Below are 26,949 nucleotides of genomic sequence, written 5' to 3'. Positions count from 1 at the left end.
ACACGCCGAAGATCACCATGCGCAATGCCAAGCATCGGCTGGAGTGGTGTAAAGCTCGCCGCCATTGGACTCTGGAGCAGTGGAAATACATTCTCTGGGGTGATGAATCCCTCTTCAACATCTGGCAGTCCAACGGACGAATCTGGGTTTGGCGGATGCCAGGAGAACACTACCTGTCCAAATGCATAGTGCCAACTGTAAAGTTTGGTGGAGGATGAATAATGGTCTGGGGCTGTTTTTCATGGTTCGGGCCCATTAGTTCCAGTGAAGGGAAATCTTAATACTACAGCATTCAATGACATTTTAGAGGATTTTGTACTTACAACTTTGTGGCAACAGTTTGGGGAAGGCCCTTTCCTGTTTCAGCATGACAATTCTCCCATGCACAAAGCGAGGTCTATACAGAAATGGTTTGTCGAGATCAGTGTGGAAGAACTTGACTGGTTTGCACAGAGCCCTGACCTCAAGCCTATTGAAAACCTTTGGGATGAATTGGAACGCCGACTGCGAGCCAGGGCCTAACCGCCCAACATCAGTGCCCGACCTCAGTAATACTCTTGTGGCTGAATGGAAGCAAGTCCCCACAGCAATGTTCCAACATCTAGTGGAAAGCCTTCCCAGAAGACTGGAGGCTGTTATAGCAGCAAAAGGGGGAACCAATGGAATGAGATGTTTGATGAGCAGCTGTACACATACTTTTGGCCATGTAGTGTAAGTTCTATTCAATATATACGTTTTATATAGACCATTCCAGCTGTTATTTTGTTGGAATTATTAACCTTGTTTTGAACTGTTTGATACAATACAGTTAATTTACAGTTCTGAAAATGTTAGATTTGCTCCATATTAATGGCCATGATTTTGGAATGAGATTTTCGACAGGCAGGTGTCCACATACTTTTGGCCGTGTAGTGTAAATAAAAGTCAGAAACCAGTGATGTACCTTCCTCCTCAGGCTCCTCCTCTTCCTCTCCTACTACCTCAGGGTAATATCGGTCAACTTGTTTCTGAAGGGCTTCCAGCTTGCTCTCATAATCCTGAGGAAATGGTCACATGATCAGGCTTTAACTAGAAAATAATTCAGACTTAATGTAATTCAGACTCACACTCCATGTATTAACAAATTGGTAATATTTTGGTGATCTTGTCCATTTGTTAATATGTCTCACCATCCTCTGCTGTTCCAGCAGGTTGTGTGTCTCTTCTCGCTCTTTACGGTACTGGTCTTCCAGCTCCTGAAGCCTGTACACAACCATAGATGTCATCTCAACTCTCCCTTACTCACAACCACAGACTCATCTCAACTCTCCCACAACCGTAGATGTCATCTCAACTCTCACACACTCACCTCTGAATCCTCTCCTCTCTCTTACATTATTTACTCAACCTAGCCTCTCTTCTCCCTTGTCTCTCCTCCCCTTCTCCCCTCTCACCTCTGGTCCATCTCCTGCTTCATGTCGATGCCCTGTTTATCCAGCAGTTCTCTCTGTGCGAAGGCCCAGTCCACCGGCTCCACGGGGGTGTCAGCGCAGGGTGTCTTCTCCCGCTCCTGGCGCGCCTGCTCTGGATGGTTGAATCGGAACACGTGGCTCTTACCCAGAATAATACGGTTCCCTGGAGGACAGGTTGATCCAGGAAGCAGGGAGAGAGACGTTTCAAAAAGCATTCAGTGACCGGTACAAATGTCCGGATAGACATTGAAGAATGTTACAAGAGCAAAAGAGAAGCGGTAGAAATTGAGTAGGAAAGTGTAGAGGACATCTCCAGACCAGAGGACGAAAAGGAAGAGAGAGAGATAGAGAGGGAAAGAGTGAGCGAGAGGGAGAGAGAGAGATAGAGAGGGAAAGTGAGAGAGAGAGGGAGAGTGAGAGAGAGAGAGAGAGAGAGAGAGAGAGAGAGAGAGAGAGAGAAAGAGTGAGAGAGAGGGAGAGAGAGAGAGAGAGAGAGAAAGAGAGAGAGAGAAAGAGTGAGAGAGAGGGAGAGAGAGAGAGAGAGAGAGAGAGCGAGAGAGAGAGGGAGAGAGAGAGAGAGGGGGAGAGAGAGCAAGAGAGAGAGAGAGAGAGAGAGAGATAGGGAGAGAGAGACAGAGAGAGAGAGAGAGAGAGGAGAGAGAGAGACAGCGAGAGAGAGAGAGAGAAAGAGAGGGAAAGAGTGAGAGAGGGAAAGAAAGAGAGAGATAATTGACCCACCTGATTTGAGGACTGTAGCCTCTGTGACCCTCTTCCCATTGACGTAGGTCTCAGCTCCCTCACAAGGCTCCAGGGTGACTGCTACTGGGGCAGAAAGGAGACAGACAGGGAGATAGACCTTCCGAGACACTACCTGCATCTTAATTATCCACCCTTTTTCCATGAAGTCTGCGTTTGTGCATGGTCTCTTACACCAATCCTATCCTTGCTTTCAAAATCAAGTAAGATAGTGCTCTTTAAGGAAAATAATAGAGAATCGTGACGCATGGTACAGTATCCACACTAACCATAATAACACACCCAGCCTCTAATCAGTAAACCCAAAGCATGCCCAGGCAGGGTCCAATATCTCACCTTCTCCAATGGGCCCCGTTGTAGAGGTAAATGTACAGTGTTCATCCTTGATGAAGTGACCACTGAGCACAATGTCCTGTCTGCTGCTGGCGTCCACACGACCGACCCTGTGGGAAAGAAAGGAATCAATATTAGGGTATTGTATACAAAATGTGTGATATTCTACATAAAAAGATACATAACGTAGTATATAAGCCATTGTGACGTCTCATACATTATTCTCATAACATCTCTCTTACTTGGTGTTGCCATCTTTGATGTAGTACAGCAGGCACTCTGACATCAGGGGGTCCTCGTTGAGGTTCACCAGGTGAGGAGTCTACAGCAGAGAGGGTTCATATGGGTTCATATTGGTACATATAGGTTCATACGGGTTCATACGGGTTCATATAGATTCATATGGGTTCATTTAGGTTCATATGGGACTTCATTTAGCTGTTGTCTCATCTAATGTATAAAATGTGGTCATATAATTTGTTAAAACCTGTCTGGGCTAGGGGGCAGTATTTTCATGGCCGGATGAAAAACGTCCCCAATTTAAACAGGTTACTACTCTGGCCCAGAAACTAGAATATGCATATCATTAGTAGATTTGGATAGAAAACACTCTGAAGTTTCTAAAACTGTTTGAATGGTGTCTGTGAGTATAAGAGAACTCATATGGCAGGCAAAAACCTGAGAAAAAGTAAACCAGGAAGTGAAGGATCTGAGAATTGTAGTTCTTCTTTCTAGTCCCTTTCGAAACTACAGTATCCGTGGGGTTACGTTGCACTTCTTAAGGCTTCCATTGGCTGTCTAAAGCCTTCAGAAAGTGGTTTGAGCATTCTCCTGTCACTGGGCAGATAATAGGAGCTGTTTCTGAGTGGACTGCCTGGCAACAAAGGGATTGGATATGCGCAGTCACGTGAGCACGCTGTTCCTTCTTTTTCTCCTTGAATGAATACGCTATTGTCCGGTTGGAATATTATCGCAATTTTACGTTAAAAATACCATAAAGATTGATTTTAAACAGCGTTTGACATGCTTCTAAGTACGGTAATGGAACATTTTGACTTTTCGTCTCTGGTTCCACGCTCGCGCGTTATGCCTTTGGATAAGTGATCTGTACGCATGAACAAAACAGAGGTATTTGGACATAAATATGGATTATTTGGAACAAAAACAACATTTCTTGTGGAAGTAGCAGTCCTGGGAGTGCATTCTGACGAAGATCAGCAAAGGTAAGAGAATATTTCTAATACTAATTCTGAGTTTAGGTTGCCCCGAACTTGGCGGGTGTCTGTATAGCTCACCGTGATGGCTGAGCTATGTACTCAGAATATTGAAAAATGTGCTTTCTCCGTAAAGCTATTTTAAAATCTGACACAGCAGTTGCATCCAGGGGTAGTCTATCTATAATTCTTTAAATAATTGTTATATATTTTGTCAACGTTTATGATGAGTATTTTTGTAAATTGATGTGCACATTCACCGGACGTTTTGGTGGGAATACATTTTCTGAACATCACGCGCCAATGTAAAATTCTGTTTTTGGATATAAATATGAACTTTATAGAACAAAACATACATGTATTGTGTAACATAATGTCCTAGGAGTGTCATCTGATGAAGATCGTCAAAGGTTAATGCTTCATTTAGCTGTGTTTTGGGTTTTATTGACACATGTCCTTGCTTGGAAAATGGCTGTGTGATTATTTTTGTCTATGTACTCTCCTAACATAATCTAATGTTTTGCTTTCGCTGTAAAGCCTTTTTGAAATCGGACAATGTGGTTACATCAAGGAGAAGTGTATCTTTAAAATGGTGTAAAATAGTTGTATGTTTGAGAAAGTTGAATTATGACATTTTGTTGTTTTTGAATTTGTCACCCTGATATTTCACTGGCTGTGTCCTGCAGGTGGGACGCTAGCATCCCACCTAGCCCATAGAAGTTAACCTGTTAGGGCTAGGGGGCAGCATTTGCACGTCTGGATAAAAAAAATGTACCCGATTTAATCTGGTTACTAATCCTACCCAGTAACTAGAATATGCATATACTTATTATATATGGATAGAAAACACTCTAAAGTTTCTAAAACTGTTTGAATGGTGTCTGTGAGTATAACAGAACTCATTTGGCAGGCAAAACCCTGAGACATTTTCTGACAGGAAGTGGATACCTGATGTGTTGTATTGACTTTAAACCTATCCCATTGAAAAACACAGGGGCTGAGGAATATTTTGGCACTTCCTATTGCTTCCACTAGATGTCACCAGCCTTTACAAAGTGTTTTGAGTCTTCTGAAGGGAGATCTGACCGAACAAGAGCCATGGAACGATGATGTCCCATTAGACACCTGGCGCGCGAGTTCATGTTGGGTACCCTCGTTCCAATACGTTATAAAAGAGTATGCATTCGTCCACCTTGAATATTATTCATGTTCTGGTTAAAAAAGGCCCTAAAGATTTATGCTATACAACGTTTGACATGTTTGAACGAACGGAAATATATTTTTTCCCCTCGTTCATGACGAGAAGTCCGGCTGGCTTAGATCATGTGCTAACAAGACGGAGATTTTTGGACATAAATGATGAGCTTTTTTGAACAAAACTACATTCGTTATGGACCTGTGATACCTGGAAGTGACATCTGATGAAGAGAATCAAAGGTAATGGATTATTTACATAGTATTTTCGATTTTAGATCTCCCCAACATGACGTCTAGTCTGTATCGCAACGCGTATTATTCTGGGCGCAGTGCTCAGATTATTGCAAAGTGTGATTTCCCAGTAAGGTTATTTTTAAATCTGGCAAGTTGATTGCGTTCAAGAGATGTAAATCTATAATTCTTTAAATGACAATATAATATTTTACCAATGTTTTCTAATTTTAATTATTTAATTTGTGACGCTGACTTGACTGCCGGTTATTGGAGGGAAACGATTTCCTCAACATCAATGCCATAGTAAAACGCTGTTTTTGGATATAAATATGAACTTGATAGAACTAAAAATGCATGCATTGTCTAACATAATGTCCTAGGAGTGTCATCTGATGGAGATTGTAAAAGGTTAGTGCATCATTTTAGCTGGTTTTATGGTTTTGGTGACCCTGTCTTTGACTTGACAAAACATTACACACAACTCTTGTAAATGTACTGTCCTAACATACTCTAAATTTATGCTTTCGCCGTAAAACCTTTTTGAAATCGTAAAACGTGGTTAGATTAAGGAGATGTTTATCTTTCAAATGGTGTAAAATAGTTGTATTTTTGAAAAATTTGAATTTTGACATTTATTTGGATTCAAATTTGCCGCTCTTGAAATGCACCTGCTGTTGATGGAGTGCACCACGGGTGGCACGCTAGCGTCCCACCTAGCCCATAGAGGTTAAACCTAATTTCATTTTTTATTGTTTTACTCTCTATACAAACTTGTACATCTGAACAACAACTTACAGACGTACACAAACAACTATTTTAGGGATTTTTTTATTTCTCGCTCATGAAACATGTTGTGTTTATATTTATTATGTTCAGTATGAGCCTCGACTGTCTTGGTGTGTTTGGACTATGATAGATCCTTACTGATGTGGACTCCAAGGAACTTTAAACTCTCGACCCGCTCCACTACAGCCCCGTTAATGTTAATGGGGTCCTGTTCAGCCTGCCTTTTCCTGTAGTCCACGATCAGCTCCTTTGTCTTGCTCACATTGAGGGAGAGGTTGTTGTCCTGGAAACCACACCACCATTTCTCTGACCTCCTCCCTATAGGCTGTCACATCATTGTCACTGTTGTGTCATCAGCAAACTTAATGATGGTGTTGGAGTCTTGTTAGACCACGCGGTCATGGGTGAACAGGGAGTACAGGAGGGGACTAAGTACACACCCCTGAGGGGCCCCAGTGTTGAGGATCAGCGTGGCAGATGTGTTGTTGCCTACCCTTACCACCTGGGGGTTAGGGCTAGGAAGGAAGTCAGGATGTCCAGGATCCAGTTGCAGAGGGAGGTATTTAGTCTCAGAGTCCTTAGCTTAGTGATGAGCTTCGATGGCAGGGTACTATGGTGTTGAACGTTGAGCTGTAGTCAATGAACAGCATTCTCACATATGTGTTCCTTTTGTCCAGGTGGGAAAGGGCAACGTGGAGTACGATTAAGATTGCGTCATCTGTGGATCTGTTGGGGCGGTATGCAAATTGGAGTGGGTATCCGGGAGAATCCTGTTTATGTGAGCCATGACCTGCCTTTTAAAGCACTTCATGGCTACCGACGTGAGTGCCACGATGCGGTAATCATTTAGGCAGATTACCTTCGCTTTCTTGGGCACAGGGACCATGGTGGTCTGCTTGAAACATGTAGGTATTACAGACTCAGTCAGGGAGGGGTTGAAAATGTCAGTGAAGACACTTGACAGTTGGTCCGCACATGCTCTGAGTACACGTCCTGGTAATCTGTCTGGCCTCGCGGCTTTGTGAATGTTGACCTGTTCAAAGGTCTTGCTCACATCGGCTACCGAGAGCGTTATCACACAGTCATCCAGAACAGCTGGTGCTCTCGTGCATGCTTCAGTGTTGCTTCCCTCGAAGCGAGCATAAAAGGCATTTAGCTCGTCGTGGGTGATGTTGGCTTTCGTCGACTGGTTGAGCACTGGTACACACTACCAAGTAGGTGCAATTTGTCAGATGGAGCCCTACCGGAGTTACACAGTAATAGCGTCACTGCTATTAGTTTCACGACTGTCATTTGGACCAGCGATATCAGCCCCATGAGCATGCTGAGTCTGACAGCACAGTGGGTCGTCGAGGATTTCGTACTGAGGAAAGTCGTATTGCATGCTCATGAATATGCTGGTTGTCATACCGCTGCTGCTATTTCAATGGCATTTGAGAACATGTTTGAAACTTGGAAACATGAACACAAACAACTGACACGGGAAATAAGCTCATCAACTGAGCCTGCAGCAGATGTGATACCCTCTGTCATGTCATTGAAAGGCCTGCTCAACAAAACTGTCGACATCAGGCTGTGAACAAGCGATTCGGTGGCATTCTCTCTTTACAGTGTCGCCACCATGCCCAATGCTATGTACAAGGACTGCTACTTCGATGTAGACAAGAAACAGGGTTTACGTGAAATGTTACATACACAGCTGGACAAGATGGAAACGGACACAGTGACAGTGCGCACCGAGGAAGAGAGGCCACGGACAGACTGAGCTGGAAATTCACTGCTTGACATGTATGATGAAATCCTAGTTGAGAATGAAATGACTGAACAAATGAACAATGAAACAGCACAGCAAGTAAGTCAAAGAAATAGGTTTGGATTATGTTTTACTGACTCCCAATCACGGCCGGATGTGATACAGCCTGGATTCGAACAAGAGACTGTAGTGATGCCTCTTGCACTGAGATGCAGTGCCTTAGACCGCTGTGTCCATGTGTGTGTGTTAACTATTTAACTGTACTAGAATGCTTAAAAGGCCGTACAGTTTTTTTGGGCAAAGAAAATATCGGAATCGGCCAAAAATGTCTTTTCACTATATCACAGCATATCACAGCATATAACAGCATATCACAGTTTAGCACAGCATATCACAGCATATCACAGTTTAGCACAGCATATCACAGCACATCACAGCATATCACAGCATATCACAGTTTAGCACAGCATATCACAGCACATCACAGCATATCACAGCTTATCACAGCATATCACAGCATATCACAGCATATCACAGTTTAGCACGGCATATCACAGCACATCACAGCATATCACAGCATATCACAGTTTTAGTACAGCATATCACAGCACATCACAGCATATCACAGCACATCACAGCATATCACAGCATATCACAGTTTAGCACCGCATATCACAGCACATCACAGCATATCACAGCATATCACAGCATATCACAGCATATCACTGTTTAGCACAGCATATCACAGCATATCACAGGATATCACAGCAAATCACAGTTTAGCAGAGCATATCACAGCATATCACAGCATATCACCGTTTAGCACAGCATATCACAGCATATCGCCATTTAGCACAGCATATCACAGCATATCAAAGTTTAGCACAGCATATCACAGCATATCACAGTTTAGCACAGCATATCACAGCTTTACACTATCACTAATTACACTCAGCACATTTAACTCCCTCCCTCATTTATACTACTCCTTCAATCGCTGTGCTAGAAAGGTTCCACGGTCATGTGTTATCAAGGAACCTGCCTTATTGCGGGACATGACTCCAATGTTGATCTAGGGTCAGAGGCATTCAAATTTGTTTTGGAAATATATCTTTATTACAAATTTCAAATATACAATTACAGCATTGTTAGAGGCATTCAATTTAACCCCCTAGAGTGGACTGATGCACCGGTGCGTCAATCTAAGTTACATTTGTTTTGTTTTTTTAAATTTGAATGGTTTGACCTGCAAAAACTGTTTTCCATTTTGTTCTACACGTATCACGGGACTCGTCTGAAGGTAACCGTTACTGATTTTAAAAACAAAATGGAAGTATGAAGGTAGTTTTGTGCCTACCCCCCCAAAAAAGGGGTTAAATATGTGTAAAAAATAAAAAGCTAAATATTTCCAGAGTTTTTTTTTAAATATTTGCAAGATTTAGGACAAACACTTGAAAACATTGTTTCTTCTTATTTATATATTTTTTATTTATATTTTTAACTGTCCTTTTCACCCTTTATGAACGTGTTATTCAATGCATTTATAAGGGTTATTTTATCAAATCATTTTTTAAATGTATTTTATGATACATAAAGGGGCCCTAAAATTCAGAATTTGCTAAATGGTCCATAGTATGGCCATCTTAAAACAATTCCATATGTCAGCTTTAGAATGAACTGAATAAAAACACCACTCAATTATAGATCTGGTGCCTGTAGAGAAGCACAGAGGATGAGTCCCAAATTGAACCCAAATGGAACCTTATTCTATATATAATGCACTATGTAGGGATTAGGGTGCCATTGTGGACAGAACCCAGAGGCTCCCTCTTTAGGTAGGAGATGAGGAGGAGTTTAAAGAAATGCAAAATAGCCAGACACCCATGGGATTTACAGCCTCTCTGTGTGAGTCATTTATACCCATCAAAACAACAGCTGTGGCGAACTAGGAAACACAAATGCTATAAATCTTCATAAATATACTGAATGTGTTTGCTTCTCATCACTCTGCTGCTTGAAGCTTGACGCAGAGTGTATGCTAACGACTTTGTTTGCTTGGAATAATGAAGTAGATTAAAGGAGAAGAAGACTAAATTAATCAAAATCCTTAACTTAATGAAAAAGGAAACGGTTGTTTGATCTCCTCCCCTGCTGTAAAGCTGTACATAACAGTCAGGTTCCAATTAAAGCTAGAGAGACTTATGTATACAGGCTGAGATGGGAGATGGAGGGCATATCAGGGAAAGGCACACCCTATCCCAATTCTCTTGGCCTTAGCCCTTCAATGTGTGCAGATCTGAAAACGTCTGGATAGGTATAAAGTATACACATTTCCAACGTTTTAATATGGGCTGTGTTGATACATGCTCTCTTTATTAATCAAACGGAACGAGGAATCAAGAGAGTTGAAGCAGAAGGATATGTAAAGGTCACAGTCTAGTGAAACACTCAGAGGAGAGTAGGAGTAGGAGTCTCCAGACAGAGCAGAGCATCCAGTATGGGAGATTGGACACTTCAGAGGGACCAACCTCATTGGGTGAGAACAGCCCTACTGTGTCAATGAACACAGCCTCGGGCTTTCTGCTCTGCTCTGATGACGAGGGCTTGGAAGTAAATCAACATTAATAACGCATCAAAATAAAACATATTCTATTCAAGTCTATTTTAACTTGCTCAACCACTGAAAATATCGAGGATATCCAAGTCCGTAGAGTTAAATAAATCCTAGAGGGAGTACTTCCTATCTTTTCCATTGAACACTTCTGTGACAGCATGTGAGGCACCATAGAAGGCTCATTCAAGAACATATAGTGTATTCTGGAAAGCATTCAGACCCTTTCACTTTTACCACATTCGGTTACGTTACAGCCTTATTCAAAAATGTATTTAAAAAAAAATGTCCTCATCAATGTACACACAATACCCCATAATGACAAATCAAAAACTGTTTTTTTTTACATTTTTGCAAATGTATTCAAAATAAAAAACAGAAATACCTTATTTACATAAGTATTCAGACCCTTTGCTATAAGACTCGAAATTGGGCTCAGGTGCATCCTGTTTCCATTGATCATCCTTGAGATGTTTCTACAACTTGATTGGAGTCCACCTGTGGTAAATTCAAATGATTGGACATGATTTGGAAAGGCACACACCTGTCCATATAAGGTCCTACAGCTTACAGTGCATGTCAGAGCAAAAACCAAGCCATGAGGTCGAAGGAATTGCCCGTAGAGCTCCAAGACGGGACTGTGATGAGGTACAGATCTGGGGAAGGGTAACAAAACATTTCTGCAGCATTGAAGGTCCCCAAGAACACAGTGGCCTCCATCATTCTTAAATGGAAGAAGTTTGGAACCACCAAGACTCTTCCTAGAGCTGGCTGCCCAGCAATCAGAGGAAAAGGACCTTGGTCGGGGAGGTGACCAAGAACCCAATAGTCATTCTGACAGTGCTCCAGAGTTCCTCTGTGGAGATGGGAGAACCTTCCAGAAGGACAACCATCTCTGCAGCACTCCACCAATCAGGCCTTTATGGTAGAGTGGCCAGACGGAAGCCACTCCTCAGTAAAAGGCACATGACAGCCCACTTGGAGTTTGCCAAAAGGCACCTAAAGACTCTCAGACCATGAGAAACAAGATTCCCTGGTCTGATGAAACCAAGATTGAACTCTTTGGCCTGAATGCCAAGCGTCACGTCTGGAGGAAACCGGGAATCATCCCTACGGTGAAGTATGTTGATGGCAGCATTATGTTGTGGGGATGTTTTTCAGCAGCAAGGACTAGGAGACTAGTCAGGATCGAGGGAAAGCTGAACGGAGCAAAGTACAGAGAGATCCTTGATGAAAACCTGATCCAGAGCGCTCAGGACCTCAGACTGGGGCGAAGGTTCACCTTCCGACAGGAGAACGACCCTAAGCGCACAGCCAAGACAATGAAGGAGTGACTTCAGGACTGGTCTCTGAATGTCCTTGAGTGGCCCAGTCAGAGCCCAGACTTGAACCCGATCAAACATCTCTGGAGAGACCTGAAAATAGCTGTGTATCAACGCCCCCCATCCAACCTGACAGATCTGCAGAGAAGAATGGGAGAAACTTCTCAAATACAGGTGTGCCAAGCTTGTAGCGTCATAACCAAGAAGACTCAAGGCTGTAATCACTGCCAAAGGTGCTTCAACAAAGTACTGAGTAAAGGGTCTGAATACTTATGTAAATGTTATTTTTTATACATTTGCTAAAATTTCGAAAAAACAGTTTTTGCTTTGTCATTTTGGGGTATTGTGTGTAGATTGATGAGGAAAAACAATGATTTAATCAATTTTAGAATGAGGCTGTAACGTAACAAAATGTGGAAAAAGTCAAGAGGTCCGAATGCACTGTAGGTACGTACCATTGTTGATTTCCCACTAGTGCAAAGTATCATTAACCTAACCCTAACCTAACCCTGACCTAACCTTAACCTAACCCTAACCTAACCCTAACCTAACCCTGACCTAACCTTAACCTAACCTTAACCTAACCCTGACCTAACCTTAACCTAACCTTAACCTAACCCTGACCTAACCCTGACCTAACCTTAACCTAACCCTGACCTAACCCTGACCTAACCCTAACCTAACCCTGACCCTGACCTAACCCTAACCTAACCTTAACCTAACCCTGACCTAACCCTAACCCTGACCTAACCCTAATCTAACCCTAACCTAACCCTAACTTAACCCTAACCTAAACCTAACCTAACCCTGACCTAACCCTAACCTAAACCTAACCTGAATAGCTGACCTGTTCAATGATGTCTGTTAATGTGTTGATGTCTTACCTTCTTGGGGGAGAACACTCCCACGGTCCCTCCGTCTTCCCTCATAGCCACGCCCATCTCAGCCAGCAGGGCCTCTCTGTGGAAGAGAACGGACAGGTGTACAACGGCCCAGGGTTGGGGTCAATTCAGGAAGTGATTTGAATTTAAAATGTTATTTTTTTTATTTATTTTTTATAAATAGTTTCTCCTTTTTGGCTTATTTAAGAGTCAATAAAAATAAAATACCTTTTTTCAATTATTGAACTTGTATTTCATTTTACTTCCTGAATTAACTGAATTTAATTTGAATTGACCCCAACCCTGCAGCGGTCTTCTATTCTTCCATGTTCCTTGGATCCGGAGACTGTATGGGCCTTTCCTTATAATCTATACTGTAAAACTGTATTGGCCTTTCCTTATAATCTATACTGTAATACTGTTGGCCTTTCCTTATAATCTATACTGTGAGACTGTATTGGCCTTTCCTTATAATCTATACTGTAAGACTGTATTGGCCTTTCCTTATAATCTATACTGTAAGACTGTATTGGCCTTTCCTTATAATCTATACTGTAAGACTGTATTGGCCTTTCCTTATAATCTATACTGTAATACTGTTGGCCTTTCCTTATAATCTATACTGTAAAACTGTTGGCCTTTCCTTATAATCTATACTGTAAGACTGTATTGGCCTTTCCTTATAATCTATACTGTAATACTGTTGGCCTTTCCTTATAATCTATACTGTAAGACTGTATTGGCCTTTCCTTATAATCTATACTGTAAGACTGTATTGGCCTTTCCTTATAATCTATACTGTAAAACTGTTGGCCTTTCCTTATAATCTATACTGTAAGACTGTATTGGCCTTTCCTTATAATCTATACTGTGAGACTGTATTGGCCTTTCCTTATAATCTATACTGTAAAACTGTTGGCCTTTTCTTATAATCTATACTGTAAGACTGTATTGGCCTTTCCTTATAATCTATACTGTGAGACTGTATTGGCCTTTCCTTATAATCTATACTGTGAGACTGTATTGGCCTTTCCTTATAATCTATACTGTGAGACTGTATTGGCCTTTCCTTATAATCTATACTGTAATACTGTATTGGCCTTTCCTTATAATCTATACTGTAATACTGTATTGGCCTTTCCTTATAATCTATACTGTAATACTGTATTGGCCTTTCCTTATAATCTATACTGTGAGACTGTTGGCCTTTCCTTATAATCTATACTGTAAGACTGTATTGGCCTTTCCTTATAATCTATACTGTAAAACTGTTGGCCTTTCCTTATAATCTATACTGTAATACTGTTGGCCTTTCCTTATAATCTATACTGTGAGACTGTATTGGCCTTTCCTTATAATCTATACTGTAAAACTGTTGGCCTTTCCTTATAATCTATACTGTAAGACTGTATTGGCCTTTCCTTACAATCTATACTGTAAAACTGTATTGGCCTTTCCTTATAATCTATACTGTAAAACTGTATTGGCCTTTCCTTATAATCTATACTGTGAGACTGTTGGCCTTTCCTTATAATCTATACTGTAAGACTGTATTGGCCTTTCCTTATAATCTATACTGTAAAACTGTTGGCCTTTCCTTATAATCTATACTGTAAGACTGTATTGGCCTTTCCTTATAATCTATACTGTGAGACTGTATTGGCCTTTCCTTATAATCTATACTGTAAAACTGTTGGCCTTTTCTTATAATCTATACTGTAAGACTGTATTGGCCTTTCCTTATAATCTATACTGTGAGACTGTATTGGCCTTTCCTTATAATCTATACTGTGAGACTGTATTGGCCTTTCCTTATAATCTATACTGTGAGACTGTATTGGCCTTTCCTTATAATCTATACTGTAATACTGTATTGGCCTTTCCTTATAATCTATACTGTAATACTGTATTGGCCTTTCCTTATAATCTATACTGTGAGACTGTATTGGCCTTTCCTTATAATCTATACTATAAGTAGAGATGTGGAAGTTGTAGTAACTCACCTTTCCATTCTGATGGCTTCTGTTCTGCGAAGTTTCTCCTCCCAGGTTTCATTGAGCTCAGCAATGATCTTCTCCGTTTCCTGATGAAATCCCCCCCAAAATATGACAAAAAGTTGTGAACCCTCCAGTGTTCAATATGTGAAACAGAGGGTATTATGTCTGACTGTAATAAATGACTTAATCAATAAATTAATGAATTAACAGTGTCCCACTGTAGCTCAGTTGGTAGAGCATGGCGCTTGCAACGCCAGGGTTGTGGGTTCGATTCCCACGAGGGGCCAGTAATTAAAAAAAAAAAATGTAATGAAATGTATGCACTCTACTGTAAGTTGCTCTGGATAAGAGCGTCTGCTAAATGACAAAAATGTGTAACTGTAAATTTGTCAATCAATCAAGTGATCAGTTCACCTTGAGTCTCTCGATGGCCTCCTCGCTTCCGGGGCTGAACATGATGCGGTCGTGAAGACTGGCGATGGATCCGGCTCGACTGGACAGGGCGGACAGAGAGGGGGAGGGGCTCATCCCCGTCATGGCATTGGTCACTGTGGAGAGATCATCCTTTTGATTGACAGCTTGGCGATTATTGTTATTGTTCTTGAAATCGGATAGGTCTGTCAGGGGAAGGGGGCGGGACAGAGGAAACAGGGGGTGGTGGTGGGGGGGGGGTAGGAAGTGGGGATTAGCGCAGGGACAGGGAGGTAAGAGAGACGGAGAGAAGCGGACAGAAAAGGACGAGAGGAGAAGGAAAAATAGAGAAGAAGAAAGAAGAAGAAGACATGAAACTAATCTGAAACACAAAGAGAACATTTAACTGCGAGTAAGAAACACACAAGGAAAAGAAGACAAGAGCAGCACTGTGTGCAGAAAGCCATACAAAAAGAAGACGAGCGTAAAAGATACGGCAGAATGGGCATACAAGTGCAACTGGAGGCGCTAATCACGAAAGAAAACAATCTAACATCAAGCCAAATCCAAAGTATGCCGTCAAGCTTCAAGCAAAGCGTTTATCAGTCAGTAAGGCCATTCAGAATCATCCCCAACTCAACACTGTCATCCATCATTATCAGTCAGTAAGGCCATTCAGAATCATCCTCAATTCAACACTGTCATCCATCATTATCAGTCAGTAAGGCCATTCAGAATCATCCTCAATTCAACACTGTCATCCATCATTATCAGTCAGTAAGGCCATTCAGAATCATCCTCAACTCAACACTGTCATCCATCATTATCAGTCAGTAAGGCCATTCAGAATCATCCTCAACTCAACACTGTCATCCATCATTATCAGTCAGTAAGGCCATTCAGAATCATCCTCAATTCAACACTGTCATCCATCATTATCAGTCAGTAAGGCCATTCAGAATCATCCCCAACTCAACACTGTCATCCATCATTATCAGTCAGTAAGGCCATTCAGAATCATCCTCAATTCAACACTGTCATCCATCATTATCAGTCAGTAAGGCCATTCAGAATCATCCTCAATTCAACACTGTCATCCATCATTATCAGTCAGTAAGGCCATTCAGAATCATCCTCAACTCAACACTGTCATCCATCATTATCAGTCAGTAAGGCCATTCAGAATCATCCTCAACTCAACACTGTCATCCATCATTATCAGTCAGTAAGGCCATTCAGAATCATCCTCAATTCAACACTGTCATCCATCATTATCAGTCAGTAAGGCCATTCAGAATCATCCCCAACTCAACACTGTCATCCATCATTATCAGTCAGTAAGGCCATTCAGAATCATCCTCAATTCAACACTGTCATCCATCATTATCAGTCAGTAAGGCCATTCAGAATCATCCTCAACTCAACACTGTCATCCATCATTATCAGTCAGTAAGGCCATTCAGAATCATCCTCAACTCAACACTGTCATCCATCATTATCAGTCAGTAAGGCCATTCAGAATCATCCTCAATTCAACACTGTCATCCATCATTATCAGTCAGTAAGGCCATTCAGAATCATCCTCAACTCAACACTGTCATCCATCATTATCAGTCAGTAAGGCCATTCAGAATCATCCTCAACTCAACACTGTCATCCATCATTATCAGTCAGTAAGGCCATTCAGAATCATCCTCAATTCAACACTGTCATCCATCATTATCAGTCAGTAAGGCCATTCAGAATCATCCTCAACTCAACACTGTCATCCATCATTATCAGTCAGTAAGGCCATTCAGAATCATCCTCAACTCAACACTGTCATCCATCATTATCAGTCAGTAAGGCCATTCAGAATCATCCTCAACTCAACACTGTCATCCATCATTATCAGTCAGTAAGGCCATTCAGAATCATCCTCAATTCAACACTGTCATCCATCATTATCAGTCAGTAAGGCCATTCAGAATCATCCCCAACTCAACACTGTCATCCATCATTATCAGTCAGTAAGGCAATTCAGAATCATCCCCAACTCAACACTGTCATCCATCATAATCAGTCAGTAAGGCCATTCAGAATCATCCCCAACTCAACACTGTCATCCATCATTATCAGTCAGTAAGGCCATTCAGAATCATCCTCAATTCAACACTGTCATCCATCATTATCAGTCAGTAAGGCCATTCAGAATCATCCTCAATTCAACACTGTCATCCATCATTATCAGTCAGTAAGGCCATTCAGAATCATCCCCAACTCAACACTGTCATCCATCATTATAAGTCAGTAAGGCCATTCAGAATCATCCTCAACTCAACACCGATGTTCCTTCCTGAAGGCTCCGAGGTTAGTTCCCTGTCACATGGTGCAACATGCTTTGACTCTATTCAATCCACAGACCAATAGCAAACACTCTGAAAGGAAATATGATTGTTAGTTTGCATAGTGCGCACATGTTAGCAGAAAGTACTATTCAGTCTATATCAAACTACCCATGAAGGACATATGGTATGCATCAAACAGGCATTTCCTGTGTATTAACCAAATCTGCATCCAGGATCCAAAGTACCCATGAAGGAAATATGGTATGCATCAAACAGGCATTTCCTGTGTATTAACCAAATCTGCATCCAGGATCCAAAGTACCCATGAAGGAAATATGGTATGCATCAAACAGGCATTTCCTGTGTATTAACCAAATCTGCATCGAGGATCCAAACTACCCGTTTTTAATTTTTTTAATCAATCTAATGATGTAATACCACGAGAAGAACACACACAATACCATCTACTTTACTAGAGAGGTTTCCTTCCTCATATCAAACTCTCCATCAATGAAATCTAATGATGAAATACCATGGGAAGAACCATAGAAGACCATCTAGACAGGAGTGCTGTGGGTGCACCTAGACACTGCTACTTTGGATATCAAATGACGTCTAAAAGCCAGTGAGGATCACTAACTGCCCTGACAGCTACTGTAAAAAATAAAATAAAAAATAAAATAACAATCGTTAGTAAATCCATCACTGGATCACGGAAATACAAACGGAGGTCGACAAAAAACTGATAACAAAATAGAACTGACTGTCACGTCCTGACCAGCATATTGAGGTTGAGATTCTTTGTTAATCATGGGAAGAGCACACATCAAGACTCTACTATAAATCTACTATACTGATAGGGATGTAGCTAACTTCCTGGTCTCTCCACAGTACAATACTTCAGAGAGGGGGATATGGTTAACTTCCTGGTCTCTCCACAGTACTATACTTCAGAGAGGGGATGTGGTTTCCTTCCTGGTCTCTCCACAGTACTATACTTCAGAGAGAGAGGATGTGGTTTCCTTCCTGGTCTATCCACAGTACTATACTTCAGAGAGGGGGATATGGTTAACTTCCTGGTCTATCCACAGTACTATACTTCAGAGAGAGAGGATGTGGTTTCCTTCCTGGTCTATCCACAGTACTATACTTCAGAGAGGGGGATATGGTTAACTTCCTGGTTTCTATCCACAGTACTATACTTCAGAGAGAGGATGTGGTTAACTTCCTGGTTTCTATCCACAGTACTATACTTCAGAGAGGGGATGTGGTTTCCTTCCTGGTCTCTCCACAGTACTATACTTCAGAGAGGGGGATGTGGTTTCCTTCCTGGTCTCTCCACAGTACTATACTTCAGAGAGAGGATGTGGTTTCCTTCCTGGTCTCTCCACAGTACTATACTTCAGAGAGAGGATGTGGTTTCCTTCCTGGTCTCTCCACAGTACTATACTTCAGAGAGAGGATGTGGTTAACTTCCTGGTCTCTCCACAGTACTATACTTCAGAGAGAGGATGTGGTTTCCTTCCTGGTCTCTCCACAGTACTATACTTCAGAGAGGGGATGTGGTTTCCTTCCTGGTCTCTCCACAGTACTATACTTCAGAGAGAGGATGTGGTTTCCTTCCTGGTCTCTCCACAGTACTATACTTCAGAGAGGGGATGTGGTTTCCTTCCTGGTCTCTCCACAGTACTATACTTCAGAGAGAGGATGTGGTTTCCTTCCTGGTCTCTCCACAGTACTATACTTCAGAGAGAGGATGTGGTTTCCTTCCTGGTCTCTCCACAGTACTATACTTCAGAGCGGAAGGAAGGTCTCATTGATAAGCATTTAGAACATAGGGTGTCCCAAGTGGCACCCTATTCCCTATATAGTGCACTACATTTGACCATGGCCCATAGGGCTTTGGACAAAGAGTGTAGGGAATACGATGCCACTTGGAACATACCCGTGGACTGTATAAGATGAGGAAATTCCTCGTCAATCAAGATTTTACTAATAGATTCATCACACTGAAATATAGGTGATTTTTAATCTCAGAATTTGTCTGAAATATCTATTTCACAGACTATGAATTTATCACAGTGCACAATATAGTGAAAGTGTTATGTAACCTTCTATGGAAAACAATGATTCTCAGCACTGCAGGTAGGTAGGTGTTGCTATACCGACACACAGACCAAATCACCAGTCAGGGTCCTTCCTGTTGCCACTGTCAGTCAAGATGACACATGTAACACTTTTGATTCCCTAAAGTTGGTGGCCATCTGTTTGGTAATACTGGTATGAAACACAGTAGCAAAAACACCAATATCCTGTGATAAAAAGGACAGCTGGGCACGGTTGCATAAAATATATTAAGTGTTTGCCTTAAGGAATCATTTCCTGTTAGCTCAGGGAATTGTTTAAGGGTGTCGTATAGAGCCACTGTAAAAATATTTCCTTAAAACGCCGTAAGTCGCCGTCCTGAACTCTGGATACCAGCGATAAAGCTATATGAGCCCAGTCCACAAGAGCATCTCTACAGCACCAGACGGGAACAGCACCTACTGTCCAAGCCCAGAAATACATCTAATATCTCTTGGGTATTATCTAGCAGATAGGCTACTGACAACCAGGCTGACATCTACAGCAAGTCTGCCTGAAGGCCACATGTATTTGTTGATCTGATACATACATTTGTGTACATGATTGGTCGTGATCAATATATTTTCCTTGGCATTTTGAATAACCTTTGATTATCTCACTGATTAGTCATTAATCAATTAATTAATAATCGACTATTAATACATTACTCTGGTGCTGCAGAGAGTACAGCTATTATTAACACATTACTCTGGTGCTGCAGAGAGTACAGCTATTAATAACACATTACTCTGGTGCTGCAGAGAGTACAGCTATAAACACATTACTCTGGTGCTGCTAAAGGTGTAATGGAGCGAAGCGTACAGAGGACAGCCATGAACACAGCAGAGAGCCAAATTAAGAAACATTAACACACATTTCAAACCAGCAACGTCCTTGCAGGGAGGCCCCTTGTACGCTGAGAGAGATAAAAACAGAAAACAGAATGAAGGAAGAGGAGGAGAGAGAGTGAGAGACAGGTGAACAACACTGTGAAAGATTCCATCAGTCACTCAGTGTAAGATGAGCATAGCTTACTGGTGTTGCTTTAAAGGCCCCTAGTCTGTCACTCAGACCTCCATCTGAGAATCAATCTACTCAAATGTACAGTTAATTATCCGAATGCATATTTGCAGTTTCCTTCTACTCCAGTCGGTAGTCTGTAGGCTACATAAGGAGCCCACTATAAATATTTTCCATTGTACGACGGCTGGCTGAGTGAGGTTCTGAAAACATACTGCTGAGGGTCACCTTTTCTGAACTCCGGACACGGAGCAAGTCTGCCTAATGCCACATGTACTTCTTGATTTGGTGAATACATGTGTACATGATTGGTCGTGATCAATATTTTCCTGGGCAATAAGAAATAATATTTGATTATCTCACTGATTAGTCATTAATCTGGTGCAGCAGAGAGTACAGCTATAAGAACTTGCTGTCGATGCTAAGCAGCACGGAGCGAAGAGTAGAGAGGACAGACAAAGAAACAGCCTAAAGCCAAACTTAAAAATAGTAGAGAGGGAGAGAAACCATAGAGAGAGAGAAACAGGAGAGAGAAACAGTAGAGAGAGAAACAGTAGAGAAATACAGTAGAGAGATATAGAAACAATAGAGATATATAGAACCAGTAGAGAGATATATAGAAACAGCAGAGATATATAGAAACACACATTTCAAACCAGCAACGTCAGTGCCAAGCGTTGGCCCCTTGTACGCTGGGAGAGAAAGAGAGAGAGAGAGACAGAGAGACAGACAAAGGAGAACACAGTTAACGATAGGAGAACCCAGTTAGAGACAGGAGAACCCAGTTAGAAACAGAGAACACAGGGAGAGACAGAGAACACAGTGAGAGACAGGAGAACACAGTGAGAGACAGGAGTACACAGGGAGAGACAGAGAACCCAGTGAGAGACAGGAGAACACAGGGAGAGACAGGAGAACACAGTGAAAAAAGTAGAGAGAAACAGTAGAGATAAACAGAGAGAAACAGTAGAGATAAATAGTAGAGAGAGAAATAGAGAGAAACAGTAGAGAGAAACAGTAGAGAGAGAAATAGAGAGAAACAGTAGAGAGAAACAGTAGAGAGAGAAATAGAGAGAAACAGTAGAGAGAAACAGTAGAGAGAGAAATAGAAACAGTAGAGAGAAACAGTAGAGAGAAACAGTAGAGAGAAATAGAGAGAGAAACAGTAGAGAGAAATAGAGAGAGAAACAGTAGAGAGAAACAGTAGAGAGAAACAGTAGAGAGAGAAATAGAAACAGTAGAGAGAAACAGTAGAGAGAAATAGAGAGAGAAACAGTAGAGAGAAATAGAGAGAGAAACAGTAGAGAGAGAAATAGAAACAGTAGAGAGAAACAGTAGAGTGAAACAGTAGAGAGAAATAGTAGAGAGAAATAGAGAGAGAAACAGTAGAGAGAAATAGAGAGAGAAACAGTAGAGAGAGAAATAGAGAGAAACAGTAGAGAGAAACAGTAGAGAGAAATAGAGAGAGAAACAGTAGAGAGAAACAGAGAGAGAAACAGTAGAGAGAAATAGAGAGAGAAACAGTAGAGAGAGAAATAGAAACAGTAGAGCGAGAAATAGAGAGAAACAGTAGTGAGAAACAGTAGAGAGAGAAATAGAGAGAAACAGTAGAGGGCAACAGTAGAGATAAATAGTAGAGAGAGAAACAGTAGTGAGAAACAGTAGAGAGAAACAGTAGAGAGAGAAACAGTAGAGAGAAAAGACCAGCACAAAAACATCCTGCCATGGAGAATAAAAGCACCTCCTCCCAGCTGCCCACTGCACTGAGGCCAGGCAAAACGGTCACCACGATAAATCCATGATAATCAAAGATTTCAATAAGCATTTCTCTACGGCTGGCCATGCTTTCCTCCTAGCTACACCAACCCCGGCCAACAGCTCCGCACCCCTCGCAGCTACTTGCCCAAGCCTCCCCAGCTTCTCCTTCACCCAAATCCAGATTGCAGATGTCCTGAAAGAGCTGCAAAACCTTGACCCGTACAAATCAGCTGGGCTAGACAATCTGCACCCTCTCTTTCTAAAATTATCCGTTGCCATTGTTGCAACCCCTATTACCAGTCTGTTCAACCTCTCTTTCGTATCGTCCGAGATCCCTAAAGATTGGAAAGCTGCCACGGTCATCCCCCTCTTCAAAGGGGGTAACACTCCAGACCCAAACTATTACAGACCTATATCCATCCTGCCCTGCCTCTCTAAAGTCTTTGAAAGCCAAGTTAATAAACAGATCACTGACCGTTTAGAATCTCATCGTACCTTCTCCGCTATGCAATCTGGTTTCCGAGCTGGTCATGGATGCACCTCAGCCACGCTCAAGGTCCTAAACAATCGATAAGAGCCAATACTGTGCAGCTGTATTCATAGACCTGGCCAAGGCTTTCGACTCTGTCAATCACCACATTCTTATCGGCAGACTCAACAGCCTTGGTTTCTCAAATGACTGCCTCGCCTGGTTCACCAACTACTTCGCAGACAGAGTTCAGTGTGTCAAATCGGAGGGCCTGTTGTCTGGACCTCTGGCAGTCTCTATGGGGGTACCACAGGGTTCAATTCTCAGGCCGACTTTTTTCTCTGTATATATCAACGATGTCGCTCTTGCTGCAGGTGATTCCCTGATCCAACTCTACGCAGACGACACCATTCTGTATACATCTGGCCCTTCTTTGGACACTGTGGTACCTAACCTCCAAACGAGCTTCAACGCCATACAACACTCCTTCCACGGCCTCCAACTGCTCTTAAACGCTAGCAAAACAAAATGCATGCTTTTCAACCGTTCGCTGCCCGCACCCGCCCACCCGACTAGCGTCACTACTCTGGACGGTTCTGACTTAGAACATGTGGACAACTACAAATACCTAGGTGTCTGGCTAGACTGTAAACTCTCCTTTCAGACTCATATTAAACATCTCCAATCCAAAATTAAATCTAGAATCAGCTTTCTATTTCGCAACAAAGCCTCCCTCACTCACGCCGCCAAACTTACCCTAGTAAAACTGACTATCCTACCGATCCTCGACTTCGGCGGTGTCATCTACAAAATAGCTTCCAATACTCTACTCAGCAAACTGGATGTAGTCTATCACAGTTTTGTTACCAAAGCCCCTTATACCACCCACCACTGCGACCTGTATGCTCTAGTCGGCTGGCCCTCGTCGCCAGACCCACTGGCTCCAGGTCATCTATAAGTCTATGCAAGGTAAAGCTCCGCCTTATCTCAGCTCACTGGTCACCATAGCAGCACCCAACCATAGCACGCGCTCCAGCAGGTATATCTCACTGGTCATCCCCAAAGCCAACACCTCCTTTGGCCGCCTTTCCTTCCAGTTCTCTGCTGCCAGTGACTGGAATGAATTGCAAAAATCGCTGGAGCTGGAAACGTATATCTCCCTCACTAACTTTAGACATCACCTATCTGAGCAGCTAACCAATCACTGCAGCTGTACATAGTCCATCTGTAAAATAGCCCACCCAATCTACCTACCTCATCCCCATATTGTTTTTATTTACTTTGCTGCTCTTTTGCACACCAGCATCACTACTTACACACCATCATCTGCTCATCATCATCTGCTCATCTATCACTCCAGTGTTAATCTGCTAAATTGTAATTACTTTGCTACTATGGCCTATTTATTGCCTTACCTCCTCATGCCATTTGCACACACTGTATATAGACTTTCTTTTTTCTATTGTGTTATTGACTGTACGCTTGTTTATTCCATGTGTATGTCTGTGTTGTTGTTTCTGTTGCACTGCTTTGCTTTATGTTGGCCAGCTCGCAGTTGTAAATGAGTACTTGTTCTCAACTAGCCTACCTGGTGAAATAAAGGTGAAATAAAATGTTTTACAAATAAAGAGATATAGAAGCAGTAGAGAGAGAAGCAGTAGAGAGAAGCAGTAGAGAGAAAAACAGTAGAGATATATAGAAACAATAGAGATATATAGAACCAGTAGAGAAATATAGAAACACACATTTCAAACCAGCAACGTCAGTGCCAAGCGCTGGCCCCTTGTACGCTGGGAGAGAAAGAGAGAGAGAGAGACAGAGAGACAGACAAAGGAGAACACAGTTAACGATAGGAGAACACAGTTAGAGACAGAGAACACAGGGAGAGACAGAGAACACAGGGAGAGACAGGAGAACACAGTGAGAGACAGGAGAACACAGTGAGAGACAGGAGTACACAGGGAGAGACAGAGAACCCAGTGAGAGACAGGAGAACACAGGGAGAGACAGGAGAACACAGTGAGAGACAGGAGAACACAGTGAGAGACAGGAGAACACAGTGAGAGACAGGAGAACACAGTGAAAACAGTAGAGAGAAACAGTAGAGAAACAGTTGAGAAACAGTGAGAGAAGACAGTGAGAGACAGGAGAACACAGTGAGAGACAGGAGAACACAGTGAGAGACAGGAAAACACTGTGAGAGACTAAATCATTCATTCAGTGTTAGCTGAACAGCTGCTGCTAACATACCGGTGCTGCTAACATACTGGTGGTGCTAACATACTGGTGGTGCTAACATACCAGTGCTGCTAACATACTGGTGGTGCTAACATACTGATGCTGCTAACATACTGGCGCTGCTAACATACTGGCGCTGCTAACATACTGGCGCTGCTAACATACTGGTGGTGCTAACATACTGGTGCTGCTAACATACTAGTGCTGCTAACCACGGTTGTAGAACCACACAGGTACGGTTTTCAATGGCAGATTAGGTTGCTGTATATCAAATCAAATGTTATTTCTCACATGCTTTGTACCAGGTAATAACATGGCTATATACAGGAAGTACCAGGTAATAACATGGCTATATACACAGAGTACCAGGTTATAACATGGCTATATACATGGGGTACCAGGTAATAACATGGCTATATACACAGAGTAACCAGGTAATAACATGGCTATATACAGGAAGTACCAGGTAATAACATGGCTATATACACAGAGTACCAGGTAACAACATGGCTATATACACAGAATACCAGGTAATAACATGGCTATATACACAGAGTACCAGGTAATAACATGGCTATATACAGGAAGTACCAGGTAATAACTTGGCTATATACACAGAGTACCAGGTAATAACATGGCTATGTACACAGAGTACCAGTACCTAGTCAATGTGCAGGGGTACGAGGTAATAACATGGTTATATACACAGAGTACCAGTACTGAGTCGATGCGCAGGGGTACAAGGTAATAACTTGGCTATATACAGGAAGTACCAGGTAATAACATGGCTATATACAGGAAGTACCAGGTAATATCTTGGCTATATACACAGAGTACCAGGTAATAACTTGGCTATATACACAGAGTACCAGGTAATAACTTGGCTATACACAGAGTACCAGGTAATAACATGGCTATATACAGGAAGTACCAGGTAATAACATGGCTATATACAGGAAGTACCAGGTAATAACATGGCTATATACACAGAGTACCAGTACCTAGTCAATGTGCAGGGGTACGAGGTAATAACATGGTTATATACACAGAGTACCAGTACTGAGTCGATGCGCAGGGGTACAAGGTAATAACTTGGCTATATACAGGAAGTACCAGGTAATAACATGGCTATATACAGGAAGTACCAGGTAATAACATGGCTATATACACAGAGTACCAGGTAATAACTTGGCTATACACAGAGTACCAGGTAATAACATGGCTATATACACAGAGTACCAGGTAATAACATGGCTATATACAGGAAGTACCAGGTAATAACATGGCTATATACAGGAAGTACCAGGTAATAACATGGCTATATACACAGAGTACCAGTACTGAGTCAATGTGCAGGGGTACCAGGTAATTGAGGTAGATATGTACATATAACTAGGAATAAAATAACATATAAGTAGTTAGTCCATATCAATCAGACTTGTTTTATTACTAAGTACCGTCTTGGTTTCAATCCTTCTCTGAGTTGAATTCATGTGCTTGGTTGTTTTGCATCCTAATTTGCCATTGAAACTCATTAGTCACAAGAGGGGTAAGTAAGGAGAGTAAGTTAGACTGATCCACACAATCTTCTGTTAACACACAGACTGAAGGAGGTTTGTGAGAGAGTGTGAAGTGATTAGAGAGGACAAAAAGGAGACCGGAGACTGTGAGTGCCAAGGAAGTGGGCAGGAGAGAGAGAAACATTGGGGGGGGGGGGGGGGGGGAACAGTGAGTGAATAGCTAGTGATTTCCATTGTGATTGTTCACTTCTGACTGAGATGTGGTTTCCACCCTAAATAGCAACACCATCTCTAGCTCTACAGAGATGCTAAATTCCAGTAACTTTCTCCAAATTCCCAGGTTTTCCAGGAATCCTGGTTGGAGGAATCTGGATTTCCCGCTCACTCCCTTCCCGATTCCAGAATCTTTCTGGAAAACCTGGGAAGTTACCAGAATGTTGCAACCGTAGCTACTCCGATCATGATTACAGTATAACATTTAAATTGCGGTGTAAGGCCAGGACAGCCCATTGGACGAGCCCTTACTCTCAAGGATGTCTCCCAAGCC

The 26,949-nt window shown here is 42.0% G+C and overlaps 1 protein-coding gene across 11 annotated transcripts in view; it reads right to left on the bottom strand.

Moving 5' to 3' along the window:
* LOC106573836 (kinesin-like protein KIF1A) overlaps positions 1–26,949 on the bottom strand; it is a 160,854-nt gene that overhangs the window by 68,419 nt on the left and 65,486 nt on the right. For all 11 annotated transcript variants that reach the window (XM_045697444.2, XM_082962789.1, XM_082962787.1 and 8 more), the window contains exons 12-21: positions 26,928–26,949; positions 14,950–15,083; positions 14,542–14,621; positions 12,542–12,617; positions 2,783–2,862; positions 2,544–2,650; positions 2,190–2,270; positions 1,434–1,614; positions 1,170–1,242; positions 944–1,037 (exon numbers count right to left, since the gene is read on the bottom strand). The exon at positions 26,928–26,949 is cut by the window's right edge and continues 121 nt beyond it. In XM_045697444.2, the coding sequence (XP_045553400.1) occupies positions 944–1,037; positions 1,170–1,242; positions 1,434–1,614; positions 2,190–2,270; positions 2,544–2,650; positions 2,783–2,862; positions 12,542–12,617; positions 14,542–14,621; positions 14,950–15,083; positions 26,928–26,949 (928 nt within the window). The remainder of the gene's footprint in view (positions 1–943; positions 1,038–1,169; positions 1,243–1,433; positions 1,615–2,189; positions 2,271–2,543; positions 2,651–2,782; positions 2,863–12,541; positions 12,618–14,541; positions 14,622–14,949; positions 15,084–26,927) is intronic.

This window comes from Salmo salar, chromosome 16 (assembly GCF_965601325.2).
Source record: "Salmo salar chromosome 16, fSalSal1, whole genome shotgun sequence".
In the NCBI taxonomy this organism is placed as follows: domain Eukaryota; kingdom Metazoa; phylum Chordata; class Actinopteri; order Salmoniformes; family Salmonidae; genus Salmo; species Salmo salar.
The sequence above is the reverse complement of the archived record's forward strand: the minus strand, read 5'-3'. Positions and strand labels throughout refer to the sequence as shown.